This window comes from Dama dama, chromosome 24, assembly GCF_033118175.1.
Source record: "Dama dama isolate Ldn47 chromosome 24, ASM3311817v1, whole genome shotgun sequence".
Classification (NCBI taxonomy): Eukaryota; Metazoa; Chordata; class Mammalia; order Artiodactyla; family Cervidae; genus Dama; species Dama dama.
Genome location: NC_083704.1, coordinates 43,402,540 through 43,419,280, shown reverse-complemented (window position 1 = coordinate 43,419,280; position 16,741 = coordinate 43,402,540). Strand labels below are relative to the sequence as shown.

At 40.5% G+C, this 16,741-nt stretch overlaps 1 protein-coding gene across 6 annotated transcripts in view; it reads right to left on the bottom strand.

The window, feature by feature from the left end:
• Positions 1 to 1,522: 1,522 nt before the first annotated feature.
• CADPS (calcium dependent secretion activator) overlaps positions 1,523 to 16,741 on the bottom strand; it is a 468,107-nt gene continuing 452,888 nt past the window's right edge. For all 6 annotated transcript variants that reach the window (XM_061129176.1, XM_061129179.1, XM_061129177.1 and 3 more), the window contains 2 exons: positions 5,591 to 5,695; positions 1,523 to 2,344 (listed from right to left, as the gene is read on the bottom strand). In XM_061129176.1, coding sequence (XP_060985159.1) covers positions 2,165 to 2,344; positions 5,591 to 5,695 — 285 coding nt within the window. In that variant the 3' untranslated portion in view covers positions 1,523 to 2,164. The remainder of the gene's footprint in view (positions 2,345 to 5,590; positions 5,696 to 16,741) is intronic.

Here is a 16,741-nt window from a genome sequence, read left to right as displayed (position 1 = left end):
AGATGTTTTACACCTGCATCCTCAGTCCAGTTCAGTCGCTCATTCGTGTCCAACTCTTTGCGACCCTATGGACTGCAGCACGCCAGGCTTCCCTGTCCATCACCAATTCCTGGAGCTTGCTCAAACTCATGTTCATCGAGTCGGTGGCAATCAGAGATGTTTTACACCTGTATCCTCATCATTTGTCTGAACAGCTGTGTGCTAGTATCTCTAGGTGAGTGTTTCTACATGGAATTGTGTCACCATGGGGTAAGTTACCTCATCCTTTCTTATCTCAGTATTCTCATCTAGAATGAGCATAATTACAGTCTTCTCTCCGTAAGGTGGTTGTGAAATCTGAATGTGGTTAAGACATGCAGAATGTATAAAATGAGTACATTTGATAACAAAATAGTTGCCCAATAACAGCAACTATGGGTATAAAATAGTTGCTCAATAAATGGGAGTTATTCTCAGTACCACGGGCAGGAAGTACTGGTGATTTCTTCCTGCAGATCTTAAGGATTAAACAGAGTGAGATGTGCTATATTTAGAGGGGTTGATGTGTTTAGACCAACTGGTGAGCATTTTGCTTGGTCCTAATGAAAAAATAGTTGGTTCTCTAAGACCTTTCTCAGCCCTAAGGAAAAGGTCAGATTGATTTAGTGGCAGACACAAATAAAACAGGTAAAGCTACCAAAATGTTTGGTTGTCTTTTTAAATTTGGGTGATCACACGGCTGACAAAGACTGGGGAGCAAGATGAGTACTCGGTATCTTAGAGAATCTTGTAAAATGCTTTAACAAATATATAAGAATCATATATAATTGGCACACGCTTTGTTTGAATGCAAACACTGCTGTTAAAGTGGTGCTTAAAAACAGTTTGTTGGCCTTCTCTTCACACAGGAGAAACATTTCTCTCGTTTACACTACTCTCTTGCTTAGCAAACCCTTATTTATCCTATAATGCAAGTGTAATCAGCCCAACATGTCCAAATGCCCACAGATTCCGAATTAGTGGAGTCTGCATTAATGGAATTTTACACTGTTTCTCATGGAGACAAGCGTTTGTAAACTACCCACTCCAGCAGTTTTGAGAACACTCTGTGAAAATGACCCCTTGCCTCCTCTTGCCCATATCTTCCTGATTTGTGTGTTTTAGTTCTGGCTTTCAAAAGAGATGCAGGGAAAAAAAGACTCAAAAGTACTCTTGGGACATCTGAATAGTTATTTATTGAGAAGCCACAGTTTTCCACACTTTCATAACTGTAGGCTTTATATAAGGCAAAAGCAAGATGGATCTACTACTTTACACGGAAAGAAAGAGCTCTGCAGAGGACCCCAGGGTCATGCAGTTACAGAACAAAATGCAATGTACATGACAGATATAAAAACCAGCATGGAACAAAATAGTTTTAAACTATGGTTACAATCTACTGAAGGAAATATCCATATCTTAATATAAACACATTTATAGTCTAGGGTCATAATTTAAATATTCAGGTCTTCTTTTTTTTTACATACATGGTTATCGAAACATAAAAGCATAACATTTAACAGGATAAACTTTGATAGAAGACAGTCGCTCTGAACTGTGCTGGATGTCATGAGAGGATCGCTCGTGCCATGGCAATTAGGAGGATCAATCCATTGGTATGTAGCCATCCTTTTTTGGGTAATTATCTGGATAAATGACAGGATGGGTTAACAAGGATGCCAAGGGTTCGTTTTTTCAGTTTCAGGGGAAGAGAAGGAACCAAAAGTTGGTTGTTGGAGACTTGCCTTTTGTTTTTCAAAAAACAAAGCAGATCTATGTGTCTTAAATTCATTTATTGTAGTCATTTAAATAACTGGCATCCACATACGGGAAATAAAGAAGGTACTTGGCGTACTCGCCCTCATATCCATTTACTGTCAACGTGCACACACAGCACATTAATGAAGCATCACTGGACTCTGCTGTAACAGGGGTACACCTAGCGATTGAGCTATGTATTCTCCAAAATGGTATTTGAAAGGTCATTTGCTAATCTTGGTACCACATACCTAAAATGGCAACTGTCTTGGTACACATCTCATGGGCATGGTAGTTGACAGAAAATTCCCTAATGGGGTTAACTAACAGACTAAAGACATGCATTGATTACAAGACTCTGTCCTAGCGGACCCTAAGCCTGAGCATTCTAATCGTCCTCTTCGTCTTCCTCATCGCTGTCCTTCATGCTGATCCCCTGCAGGCCCCCACCCTCGCTCACAGACGCTGTGGCCTCCTCCACAGTGAGACGGTTCCGGATGGTTTCGTAGGTCTTGCTGTTTAAGGTTGAGTCCAGGACTCCTTGCAATCGGAAATCTCTATAGGTTTTCTAAAGAGGGAAAAGATGCAGTGATGAGGGAGATCTCATCTCCATGGGGGGTGGGAGGGGGCTCAAGGCGAGTGTGGGGTGAGAACAGTGACCGCAGCGAAGTGTCACGCGGCATGCACTATCACATGAAAAGCCACCACGCTCAGATTTCACTTGTACTGAAAACTGAGATTCGTTGAATGACAGAAAATGAGAAATGGTGACAGGATAAACTGTATTAGATGAGACAAAGCAAAGAACATAAGCTTGTTTATTCAGTTTCATAAAGGGAAATGTTCCATCATTGTTTTGGTTCTCCTTTTTTTTTCTTTTTGGGTCTGGTTCTTTCTCTTAGGTTAGTAAAGTATCATATGATAGACAGTGTGAATAGCTATAACATATAAATAATGGATTGCGTGATATGGTATTTTGTGATTTCTGCTGCAGTCTGGTCTTCAGTATTTTTTGAGGCTTGTGACTGCGTATCCCTTTGTCTCATTCACAAGACAGACATATGCATATCAGTATATGAAACTGATCACGGGCAGCCACAATTAGGGGGAAGATGGAGCGTTAATGCCTCATCAGTATGTTGCAGGCATGTGACTCATGGCTTGTCTCCTTGGGAAAGAAGTGTATCTGTTCTGTTCACAACTTCGTGGTCTCAGGGAAGAAATTTGGCTCTTTTTCAAGAACAATGGTTTGGTATTGCTGTACCACCAGTTCTTTCTTTGTTCCTTCAGGCAATTTCTCTTGGATTTCCTGAGGTATCCCAGGGACTGTTTTTCTAGGAATCCCTTTGCGTTAATTGAACATGACCAGAAGCATCTGGCTGTTGTCTACTTCGCAAAACATGTTTTTTTGCAGAAGGTCCCTCTCTAACTACAACTCTCCTCATCACACTGCATATCATTTCAGCTACTGATTCTGCTGTTTGTTTCTCCTCTTGATATGGGAAGCATGCTAAGGGGTCAAAAGAAGGTACAGTGACGTACTTCAACACCACTTGGATTATGATTTCTGGTTTCTAGAGTCCATCTGATGAAGTCCTAGTGTCATTCACCATGTCAGCCACCCCTGAAAATCACATGTGGTCATGACTGCAGAGTTAACTAGTGAATGCTATTCAGCTCAATGAAGTCCAGTAACAAAAGATTATAAATAGGATGACCATGGGTCCCCTTTGCCAGGTTCTATCTGTGGTCCCAGTATGATTATCTGTTTTTCTTTCTTTCTTAAAAGTAATCTGATCATCCTAACTACTTAAAAAGTACATCTTAATTACTTAAAAGAAATTCAAAGGTTACCCTAACTGTGGCTCAAGCTGCAAGGCTAGGTAACTAGTAGAACTGTGTCTTCACCTGGAGGGGGTATGGGTAAGAGGTTGATTAAATGCCAGTCTGGTGTAGACCAGATATCCAGACAATTTACTTGGTTTTTCTGTACTTTTCAATCATTTAGAATTGGTTGCCAGAATATGATGGGGAAAAGAAAGGTAGAGACCATTCAAATTTTCTCCTCTCTATTCAAATTCCAGAGCAGTGTGTTTCTCAACCAGATTCCGCATGTCTAATGACAGAGTTTTTGTTTTTTGTTTTTTTAAATACTCCATTGTGTAACACACAAGTAGGGGCTCAACTAATATTTGTCTGAGGTTGGATGGATGAATAAATGCTTGCTGGATAATGAATGAATGGATGAATAAATGGAGTGGATGGAGAGGCAGGGAAAAAAAGCCAATTATCATTGGAAGTTTGCCGGAAGGAGGAGGCGGCCCCTGGTTAACGTACTTAGCGAAGAGGTGGTGAATTCTGCTTCATCCCTCTGTGTTGTGGCTGTAGTTAAGCCGGGCCCACTTTTGGCAAAAGTGAAGGAGTTCCTTTGGCAGGGACGTTTCTGTGTCCCTTTCCCTATGGCTCATGCCTGTGTTGTTTTTGGCAGAGGCTAAGAAGCAACCTCCTCTCTCTTTTTTATTTTTTCTTAATAAAATATTGCTAATTCCAACAGTCTCAACAAAAATCTGGAAATATCAGTAATGGGAAGATATTGTAACAGACTAAAATGCATGGCTTCCCAGGAAAGGTCACATAGAAAAAAATTCCCCTAAGAGTATTTATAGCCAGAAAATGGAATTCAACGGATCAGGCAATGGTTAGTGAGGTTGCCTTAAGGAACTTACATTTAAAAATATGAAAATAAGATTGGGTACATAGTCCGAGTGCATACATTTCTTTTTTAGGAGCTGCAGTACACTGTCTGTAACCTTCCCTGGGAGGACTCTTTGTGAGATCAAATGCATATGATAATAATTCTCCTTAATTACACTCACGGAACAGTAATTGGTTTTAAGTCAGCACTGGGGTAGAGGAGTACCTTGAATGAAATGGTGCTAATCCGAAAGAGACTAAGAAATGGGGCAGGCGGGAGGGGGGTGACTTTTGGCAAACTGTTACGAAATAGAAATTCAGCCCTGTTTTATTGTTAAAATATTTTTAAAGAGACTTTGTGCTTTGAATGAGATTTTTGCATACGAATGTTTTTTAAAACCCTCTACGGTGCAGCATCAAATGGAAACTGAAATGATCAAAAACGTATTTACCCCCTTCTGTGATCTTATTATTTCATGTAAACCACTGAGATTTCACGCTGAAATAATTATCATTAGTCCAAGGCACACACACAAGAACAGGGGAAAAAAAGCTACGTTCAGGGTATGTTACCTCACCTTCGTGATCCTTTACATTTGATTGTATACGCGCATTATAAGAGAAACTACTTCAATTAACTACGAGAACAATATTGATTTGCATCCTGATAATGGTCACAGGACATATTTAGAAGGAGCTGGAGGTAAATATTTCTATTAAATTAATTGTGGCAAAATTTAATTTAATTAAACCATAAATGAAATTCATAATGGAGGTGATTAGCACGGCGGTACCCCAAAGCCAGCTTCTGAAAGTCTAATGCAAAAGGGCACAATGGCTCTAGCAGTATATTTGCATGGCAAATACACAAAGTATTTTTCCAGTCTGGATAACGTATCAAATGCCTTTTTATTAAATTTCCCTTTGATGTCTGAATAATAAATTAACCAGACAGCCCACAATGATTTCATCAGTTTTTCTTGCCTGAGATACTGTTTTAGGAATCGTCTTGTTTCATACATAAACTAATATTCTTTGTGTTAGAGAAGTCCTACAGTTTGCCAATGAAATGTATTTCAGCCAGCTATTTGCAAAGGAGAATCACCATGTTTTCTTTTACCTTGACCATCCTAATTAGAGTTTTCAACTGATAAATGTGAAGCTGTAAGTCCATCCGGTCCGTCAGCCAGGTACAGATCACGTTCATGGAGCTGTTGTACCATTGCTGAAAAAAGAGACAAAAGTTCTCCAGGCAACACATCATGGAGCATTTAAACAGCAGAGAAGGAACAGGCCACGTGTGAGCACCCTGCTCTGCTCCAAGAGGAAGACAAAATGGTTAAAGAGAATTTGAGAGCACAGAGATCACAAACAGGGATTTGACACAAAGTCACAGGGTCCCAGGTCAGCCGAAAAGAGAGTGGTTTGGACTCTGGGTTGAAAACAGAACTCTTCCACTTGACACACCTCATATGCAATCAGTTCATAAGGACCATCTTTTGCTCTGTTGGTTCATTTTACTCAGCCAAGATATAAGTCACTGTGTATGTCCTAATGCCATTGTCTCAGGGGTCTGGGAAGATGGGGGACTACTCCACTGAGCCAGTTGATGCCACTGGCTACTTACCTGTAGAGAAATCCAGACCCTGTCTGCTTAGGATGGTTCTGAGAATCAGGCTGAGAGCCTTAGGAATTTAGGGCAACGTTTACCTTCATTTACCCTAATGGGGCATCTGAATAAAAACAATGAAGGAGGGATTCTCTTTAAGGGCCAAATTATACTCTGGGCAGCTTATGTGGCCTTACATTGACTGTGCAATCTGTTTTAATCTTAACACCCAAAAATTATGGAAGATGAGGGGGGGGAAAAGAAACATCTACAAATGAGCTCATTTCAAGCTGTTGAAATCATACTTCCCCTTAAGGGGGTTAAATTTTGCTTCTTGTCTGTGAAAAATGCTTGAAGCTGTGTCACTTTAGACTGCCACCCCTGTGGTGAAGAGAGTCTCTGGTGCGGTATAATTTTGCAGCACTGCTCATATATTCATAAATCTCACTCGGAGACATATGAACAGTGTTATGAAGTGTCAGTACGAAAAAAAAAATCTAATCTTTTAAACTTCACCAGGTTTCATTACGCGTTGCCGCTTATACCAAACAATTTACAAATAAAATGAAAAGGTGTGGATGGACCTATATATTTATTTATAGGAAAGTATATGAACTGTGCACAGAAAAGATGTAAAAAAAAAAAAAGTGGTTAAAGAATTGAAACGTTGCATACTCTCCTGCTAACTGACACGCACATTCACACACACGCACACGCACACCAGTGGAGATTTGAAAAGCATAAATAAAAACATGTTTCTGATGGTAACTCCACCCTTTCTCACCTAAAGATCATCCAAAATCAGTTTATGCCTAACACTCACAGTTTTTCCGAAGCCTTGTTTCTGACTTAATTTCTTAAAAAAAAAAAAAAAATTAATTTGGGTTTTTACTTGCAAGGTAGAACTGCCAAGTTTCACCTTGCAAGAAACGACACAGTCGCAGCCATGGCCCCTCTCTGCAATCTCCCGTTTCGAGGCTCTTTCCTCATCAGAGCCAATTGTGGCTCTCCTTGGAGCTCAGCCGCAAACAGAGACCACACTACCCCAATCGAGGCAGCGCTGCAGCCTCACAGCCAATTTCTGCTCTTTTAAAGATCATGGAGGCGAAACTGTCAGTTTCGGGGAACCTTCTGTCCCTCCCCCAAAGAGTGGGCAGGGTGGGGCTGTTCTTTTTCTTCAGATCTGCGGTTCACCCCGTGTCGGGAGATGGTTTGCCGTGGTCAAGCTTCTTTAGGCGTGGACAGGTTTTCCCCTCTAGGAGTGAAAACATTTTACTGAAACATTTTTTTGGGGGGGGTGGTGGTGGTGGTTGTGATTATTTGGGGTTTTTTTGGCACCTCCTGCCTTGGGATCCTGGAGCTCTTGCTGTCACTGCATCTGGGTTTGTTAAGGGGCTGGGACAAGAACATGACTAGGTCATGGGTGCAGCCCTGCTTTACTCTCAGCAACTGGGGGCCCTCTTGTGTCTACCCCAGGTCTCAAATGCCCACATTTACTGGCTTTATCTGATGTGCAGTCTGGGGGCTCAAATAGTCTATTTTGAGAGTCACGAGCAACATCCCCCAATTCCCCTACTCCCACCTCTTGGGGATGGAAAATGACCCTTGAAGGAACCTGGGTGACCTCCCGGTGAATCCAACCAGACCAGGGCCCCATGATGGGTTCATCTCAGGGACACAGAAGAGGAATGTGGCACTCGGGCTTCTAGGCAGAGGTGGCATTTTGCTTTGGCTGTGACAACAGGCAAACCGGCGCTGGCTTCTATCGCTGCCAGCAAGCCTTGTGCAACATGCCTTTTTCTCTTTGCTGAGAGACATGCCACCTTTCAGGGGAAGAAAAAACTAACGAGCGCCCCCCACCCGCTATTTCATATAGGTAATTCCCATTCTTGTGAAAAATGGCTTTTGGACAGTCAGACGAGAACAAGAAAAAGGTAGACTGCTCGCAATACTCTTTCTGTGCTGCTGAAAGGGAGATGGATGCGTCAGCTTATCACACTCACAGATCTCCACCCCAGGAGAACAAGAAAGCCCTGGAACATCCATGCTTTTCCTCCTGGATCTCACATCTCGTGAAAGAAGTGTAAAAAATGTATGATGCCCCATTGGCTACACATTTCAAGAGGCAAAAGGGAGTAAGTCACTCCTTTCCAAACCTTATGCTCAGGAGATGAAATTGGAGGCACTTTTGGATGAAGAGCGGCGCTAACTTGGTTTTCCAGAAAGGCGCTTACAGGCACTTGGATGTTGGAGGAAGCAGGAGTCACTGCCTTTGAGAACTTGGAAACGTTAAGGGGTGAAAGGGACCTTCCACCTTTGATCTCCACCTTGGAGAGGAGGCAACCAAGGCCCAGAGAGGAGAAGTGACTTGCCCACAGTCACACTGCTAGTGAGTCCGGAAGTGGTGGTTTTGCAGGGCTAGACACTGGCAGGAAAAAGCTGATCGTCTAAAGACTGCTACCTAGGAGGGTGTAACAGTGCACGAAAGCTAATCTGGTGTATCTCTCTCAACTCTACATTCGGGGGGTATCACATTGATAGCTAGAAATAGGCCTTAGTGGGAGTTCTTACCCTATGGAAATTGGCAAACGCCACCAACTAGGGCCTTCTCCTTTCCAGAAAGCCAGTTGTTACAGCATTTCATCAGCATATTACTGGTTGTCTGGGGTGTTCCTGCTTTTCCTCATGCAGTTTACAGTGCTTATTAATCAGGTTTGCTTTATTTGAGATTGATGCTAATATAGCAGATTTGTTATGATTCTTTGAAAGAGGAAATTAATACAACATTTTAAGTTCTGCCTGCTTTGTTTTGTCTTTGGTTCAGATATGCCTTTTCCAGAGATAGCCACAAAAATTTTGGTAAAATACACTCTAAACCCTTAGAAATAAAAATTGTGAGGGCATGGCATATACTATGCCTTGCCTTAGTTCAGGTATATTAACTGGAAACTACCTACATAAGGTTAATTTAATCCTAAAAAAGCCCTCGAGAAATAAAATCACCAGTTACCTGGGCACCACGAAAGGACATTCCCTAGGGAATGATTTTGTGAAGGTTTCACAGTTACAAGCCAAAAGAAGAAAGGCTAGTAAAGCCTTGGAGAGTTGGGAACTTCTTGGGTAGCTAAACTGCTGAAACTAACATGATGTTGTAAATCAACCACACTTTAAAAAATTTTTTTAATTGAATGCAAAAAATAAATAAAAAAAGAGAACTTGGAAGGCTGATCTAAAACCTTGCCATTAATTTTCTTTTTTCTTTTCACCTTCCTTCCTTTCTTCCACACAACTGTTAACATCATAGGCCTGACCTCCTTTTCACCTAGGTTTGTGATCCTGGGCAAGTTACTTACGTTCTCAGAGACTCAGTTTCCTGATCAGCCAATGGGAATTAATCACTCTTTCACAGGCCTTTCTGATGGCTAAATGAATTAATGCTAATAAAGCTCACATCACAGTACTTGGCACGTAAGAAGGCCTCAATAAATGTTAGCTGCTACCACAACGAACACTACCAACAGCACCATAACAACTGTCACCATTACAGGTAACATCGTCGTCATCATCACCATCACCATCATCTCTCTCCTCTTTTTTCTGTCTCTTTCTCAACCCAAGAAATACCACAAAACAAGGAAGAATAAAGAACAAATGACCAGAGAAACCCATGCGGTGGTGGACGAGATCATTCCTATTGGAATATCTCTGGCATCACATGACTAGCTCTCAACAAAGCGATCCTACTGTAGAAATGCTTTGTGTTAGAGCATCACCCAAACCTATAAAACCATCCTGAGTGCATTATACACATTTGAAACTATATTGATCTAGATTTAAATATTGGATTCAAAGGATTCAGACAAGTAATGAGTGATTTTGCAAACCCTATGTGGATAAATTACACCTTCCGCTTGGGTTGGATACTTATTAGCTGGATAAACCCAACTCTTAAGCTACTTAACTCTCTGACCCCTAGTCTCCTCTTGGGGTTAATATTAGTACCTACTTCATAGGATTACTGTGAGAGTGAAAAGAGGTAATTGTGTAAAAGTGCCTAGCAGAGTGACTGTCACATAGTAAGCACTCAATAAAATTTAGCCAGGATTGTTACTATTACTCCCCAAAACAGACCAGGTACCCTTTTATTAGTAATACACAATACAGAAGAATTTTCATGATCCATTTCTAGTAAAAATCAGTATGCAGATATACTCAAGTCACACATTCTGCCCTGCAACTAAACAAGTACACTGACTTCATGCAGAGGAATCCTTACACATAACATATCTCTTCTGTAAGTGGGGGTTCACTGCAGCTAGGATTAGGGTGAGGCAGGATCTTGCAAGTGCAGGATTGGATGCTGCCTTTAATTACTACAAACTCAAATATGAGTTTGTTCATCATGGATGTCTTGCATTCAATTTTTAAAAACATATTAAGACATTGACCTTGATCACTCGTTAACATTTTGAAACTGAGAAGTGATTCATTCATCTCTTCCCCAGTCCCTATACTTGGGTTCACTGTTTATCTGGGAATTTTATCCTCTGGAGGTGCCATAGGATTGTGAGATGGGATAGATAATTCACACCTCACTGGACAACATGTTTGGGTTGTTATGCTGGATTTGGATAATCCCTCATCAGCGGGATACAGTGTTACCATGCTATAAAAAGGCTGCTGCCTTCATTCCTCAACCATCACAGCCACCTAGAGGAGTCTAAATTCTCCACCCTCCCCCACCTTGATGTTAATTCAACATCCTAAAGGGACCTTTCTGTTAAAGACTCATTTGTTTTCAGAGCCAGCCACATTGCATTCGTGAGTGGCAATGAAAATAAGGAATAGAGGCTGAAAAGGAGATAAAACGGCTCAGTAGTGTTTCCATACTCACTAAATCCAAGGGTTAACGTTATCTGCTTAACTTACATAGCTGCCTATCACACCAGACCATTCCATAAGACTGCAGAGTCTATAGTTTTGACAAAGTGCTATTTTGTATAGGATTCCTAAGATACACGCACACACAGTAGCCAAAATTAATATAGTTACCTACTCATTGAACATCGAGTCCTCAGAATGTACAAGTAATGTGCACAGCATTCTGTAAGCATTATGTAATTTCACCACAGAGCTGAACTCTTAAGAGTATCAATAAGGGGAGAGATGGACTGAGAGTTTGGGGTTAACCGATGCAAACTATCGCCTATTGGATGGATGGGCAACAAGGTCCTACTGGGTAGCACAGGGAACTATATTCAATGTCCTGGGATAAACCATCATGGAAAAGAAAAGAATATAAAAAAGAATGTATGCATATGTGCGTGAATGTGTGTATAACTGAGTCACTTGCTGTACAGAAGAAATTAACACTGTATTGTAAATACATATTGTAAATACATCATAATACATAAATACATATTATAAATATGCATTGTAAATACAGCAATAATAAAAATAAAAAATATAAAACAAAATGACATACTTATACAAGTATCAATGGTATTAACAACCCTGTTTTATAGATGAGAAAAAGGGGCATAGGTAAGTTAAATAAGTAGCCTGTATTCAGATGACTGGTAAGCAATGGAGCAGGCTTCAAATTGGTTATTTACCACTACACCTATGTAAGTTGTCACATTTAGCTCCATAATTTTAAAAACCAATGGCTTGTTTATATAGAAACAGATCTACTTGCCAGGTACCCTTTCAGCAAAGTCATTCAGCTCTGAACTTCTCAAAGGAGAAGTGTGTGGGTGGGTTCCTGTGTTTTTGGAACGGTCTCCCACAGAGTCTAAGCTTGGCCTGTTGTTGAAAATATTCTACTTTCTATGAGCCTAGAAAGTTACTAGGTACAGTGTGTGGAGTCAGGGGTTTTCCCACAAAAACAAAAGAACACTCAACAGCCTTAAAGAACTAGTAACGGATGAGAGACAATCATTGCTGACTCTTAAGAGAAATGATTCAAAAAAGTTGGATGCGGGTGAAGGATGCTATTTCTTAGCTAGCATTAATGTATTTTTAATTTCTCTCTGAAGTCCTACCTCATCGCTTCTTCTTTTCTCTTAGGTTGGTAACTCAGCAATTGCTACTAAGAGAAAACTCTCACTGTGGGCAGTTTGAGTTTTCAATGACAAATACAACTAGAAAAACTGCCTCTGTCACAATGGATTGAATTTTCCTAACAGAGTGTTGGAGATACAAAAGTTATGACGCTGACCAAAATTTCAGTTCTGAAAAAGTATCCATCATAAGCTTTAACACTGTCTGTGAACAGGGAGAGGAAGAGTGTCTTGGGGAAATTCAGTCTCATGTTCAGTTAAATAGGATGTCATCAGAAAGGGCTGAAAGACAAATTATTTTGGGCGGAATATTAAATCCAATGAAAATAGTCTAGTGCAAAAAGTTCTTCCTGTGTTGCTTTTTTCTCAAAGAAAAATTTCATTGAAATATAACATGCACACTATAGTGTACCACTTTTAGCAAAACAAGCATTTACACACAAATTTCAAGCACATGCCTACAACGGAAGGTAATATTTAGCCCAATACATGAAAATGTACCCTTTCAGAAATTATGGTATTTGGCCTAAGGACCAATAACCACACCAGGCATGAACACATCTCTTCACACACCTTCTTTGATTAAAAACCGTGACTCGGTCCTATATAACCTACGCATGAATGATAGTCAAAATTTACAATGATCTGAGTTCTACTGTTGATTCATTTCCAAATACATGTTTCGTTTGAAACTGGCATGTTCACCCTATTCATGCCAGGGAGGCAAAGTGCTAAGTGCCTGGGAAGTTCATGGATAAAGTCTGAACAGCTGAGTCTTTATTATCATCTACAGTCTCACTTCACAGATTATGACACTGAAGTTCAGAGAAGCAGAGTGGTCTACCAGCCAGCAAGAGATGGAGCCCCTGGCCTCAAGAGGCTGAGACACAGTACAGCTTAAGAGACTGGACTTGAATCAGGCCTGTCCTGTGTTTGAATCCTGGTAAATTCCTTTTCATCTCTGTGCCTCAGTTTTCTTATCTGCTAAATGGGGATGACGAAAAAAACCACTTAGGGTTGCTGTGGGGATTAAATTAGTTAATACATGCGGCATGCTGACAACAGCGTCAGGCACATACTAAGTGTTAGCTGTTACTATCTAGCCCTGCTGTTCTACCTGATTCCATGAATAAGAAATATTAATAGTATGTTCCTAAGTGCTAGCTAGTCAGGGTTGTGCAAAGCTTTCTGAGCAGTTCCCATTCTTCGAATAAGACCTGAGCAAACAGGTAATTTATAACTTCTTGATAAGCAACCTGTATTTCTGAACTGAGGAAACACAGTGAAACCTGGAAGATTTTTATCTTTTCTTTGGAAAGTACCCTTTCTCCAATGCAACACAGCCAGACATCAGAGAAACTGCCTCAGCACCTTGCCTGTACTGTCTAATGAAGAAAGGACATTTTATATGTTGGCAAAGTGTCAAAGAGGAAGATAATACTTGGACCACACCCATGTGACTATGTTCCTCATGCTGCTTTTTGTGACAAAAGTGGATTATTATTAGCAGAAAGGAAACCTGCAACCTATTTAAATGGCTGCATTGAAATACTGTAATGAAATATTTTACATTTGAAGCTTTCAATGCATATTTCTTTCTTACAATTTGGGTAATTTAAGAGCATGTGAAAAGCTTCATTAAGGTTTCCTCCACACTCCTACCAAAGTCTCCAAAGCTTTGTTGACCTGGGTCAAAATTCCACAGCCTCATGGGTTTCTCATGGCTAAGGATCTGGTTGTATTTGATGTTCTACTCCAGATTCAGAGAGGATTTGACAAAGGCTTGGCATGTTCAAGACATCTGTGCCAAGTCAGTGAACACTAAAAGACTGCACACAAGTTTCAGGATTTGTCAGAGCCCCCAAAGGGAGCTGATATGCTTCGCTAAGAGGGTGTATCATTTGAGTACTCAAAAAAAAAAAAAAAATGGTATGTAGTTGAAAGATGCAATCTTTTGCCTTACTTGAGTGACACTGTAATTCAGGATTTGATTCACCAAAACAACTGCTTCTAGAAGTGGGTATTTCCAGTCACAGCTTCAGGACGCCCAGATAAAAGCACAAAGATACCACAATCAGAGGGTATAGATAATCAGGGTGACATTCTAGGCTGTCCCAAGTGTTCTTTTTAAGTTGAAGTGTTTTTTTTTTTTTTTAAATCTTTAATATTTTGGCCACCTGATGCAAAGAACTGACTCACTGGAAAAGACCCTGATGCTGGGGAAGATTGAAGGCAGGAGGAGAAGGGAATGACAGACGATGAGATGGTTGGATGGCATCACTGACTCAATGGACATGAGTTTGAGCAAGCTCTGGGAGTTGGTGAAGGAAAGGGAAGCCTGGAGTGCTGCAGTCCATGGGGTCACAAAGAGTTGGACATGACTGAGCAACTGAACTGATAATTCTCTAGATGGTTAAAAACTATTTCATTGAAATCTTTACAAAGCTGTCTTGATGCTGTGGCTTTTCAGGGTTCTAAACACTGGACAGCAACCTCTGAAAGTCGGATGCAATCCAGACTGAGGGGGACGTCAGAGGCAACTTGCTGAAACCATGGTTCCAGAGACCTTTGCTATCTACAACCTGGTATGAAGAGAACCCAGCAATTCTTTTGCCTTTAGTTTCTTCTCACAAGGAAGAGACACTGCAAATAAAATATATTTTTTTTAAACTTTGACTTAAATTGATACTTAAAAAAATTTTTTGCTTCTTCTATAGGAACATATATAGAATTTAACATATGGGAGCAATTTTATTTTTAATTTCCTTCAAAAGGGCCTAAATGACACCTTAATATTCTTTTATTAAAATCAGCAGTTATCTATTCAAGACCAAATTTTACCTGTCTCAACCTAAAATATAGAGAAATGTGCAACAAGCAATGTCTTCAGGAATGACATTTCAAATAGATGTTCAAAATAACGACTCTACTTGGACTCCTGACTGAATGCACTGTAGCCTTTTCATCAAGTCAATACCGTGACTACTAGCTGCCTGGGAGAAAATACAAGGAAAGTTAAGAGTCCCAAAGGGTTCTTTCTAGGATCAAATCAAGCAGGAGAGTTTAATTCAAAGGTTATATTTACTCAGGTTATACAGGGATCTCTCTTTGGAAGATACTTTTTTTTTTTTTAATGGTTTGATAAACTTGTTGACAATTTCAGCAAGCTGTCCAAAACACCCAAAGCCATACGGGAAATGAGTTTGTCGCTTCTGAGTCAATCAGACTATGTGAAATCCAGCAGGTAACAAATCCCCTTGTATCCCACCCAACCCCACATCTCAGTATGGTTGAATAGTCACCTGCAAGGAGTTGAGACAGTATTCAAAAGGTTTGCTTTCCTAATACATCGAAGATATTTCTGGAAACTTTTCCAACTCTGAATGAAAAAACTCAAAGATCAACTCACAGATATTTACCTAAAGACAGAAAGGCACAGAAGGGAGGCACTAAAGTGAATTTTCTACTGTCAATGCAATTTCAACTTACATTTGGATACCACTCTTCCACCATTTCCACAACCTGAGTACATGCTATTATAAAAAGATAGGAGATCCAGCAATTCCACAGATGCAAAGAAATGGAAAGCAGGATCTTGAAGAGATATTTGCACACCTATGTTAGGAGCAGCATTATTTGCAATAGCCAAAAGGCAGAAGCAACCCAAGTGGCTACAGATAGAAGGATGAATAAACAAAAGGTGGTATCTATACATGATGGAACAGTATTTAATCTTAAAAAGGAAGGAAATCCTGTCAAATGCTATAATATGGAGAAACCTTGAGGATACTGTGCTAAATAAGTCAGTGAAAAAAACGACAAATACTATGATTCCACTTCCAAAAGGTATCTAGAATAGTCAAATTCATAGAACAATGTATGAATGTGGTTGCCAGGGGGCTGGGGAGGGGGAAAATGGGGAGTTACTGTTGAATGGCTATAGACTTTCAGTTTTGCAAGCCTTAAAAGAGTTCCAGAAATTGGCTACATAACAGTGTGAATGCACTTACCACCACTGAACTGTACCGTTTGAAATGGTTAACCTGATCAATTTTACATTATGCTTGTTTTTACCAAAAGCAAAACAAAAAGATGGGAAATGCAGAATCGCTCCCCCGATTGAAAAGGAAACTTTGCTAAAGAAAGCATGGCCAGGTAGCAGTGTACATGTTCTAATCTGGAACACCCAATCGTGTTTCACAAAAAGCCAAAAAATGATGTGCACAAGGAACGGGGGCCGGGAGGAGATGATTTCTCAAGGCCGAGTTCTGCGACTGTGCAGAACAAAGAACATATCTGGTAGCATTTGCTCAGTCACTTATTGGGTTTATTTAAAACATGCCACGGGGCCAACATTTCTAAATCTGTGAAAGAGAATTAAATGAAGCCCAGAGATGAGAACTGAGAATCCTCATAGAGGATTGGGTCCAAACAGCCAGAAAGGATGCATTTTTCACACCGCGTGACACATCACCTCATATGTTTTCACGGAGACTCCCCCGTCCCCTTCCTGCTCTCCGCCCCAATGTTCCCCGTACAGATTTGATCAAGCAGCGCTCAGCCCCGAGACCCCGGTTCCCTCTGCCCAAAAGGTCAGCGG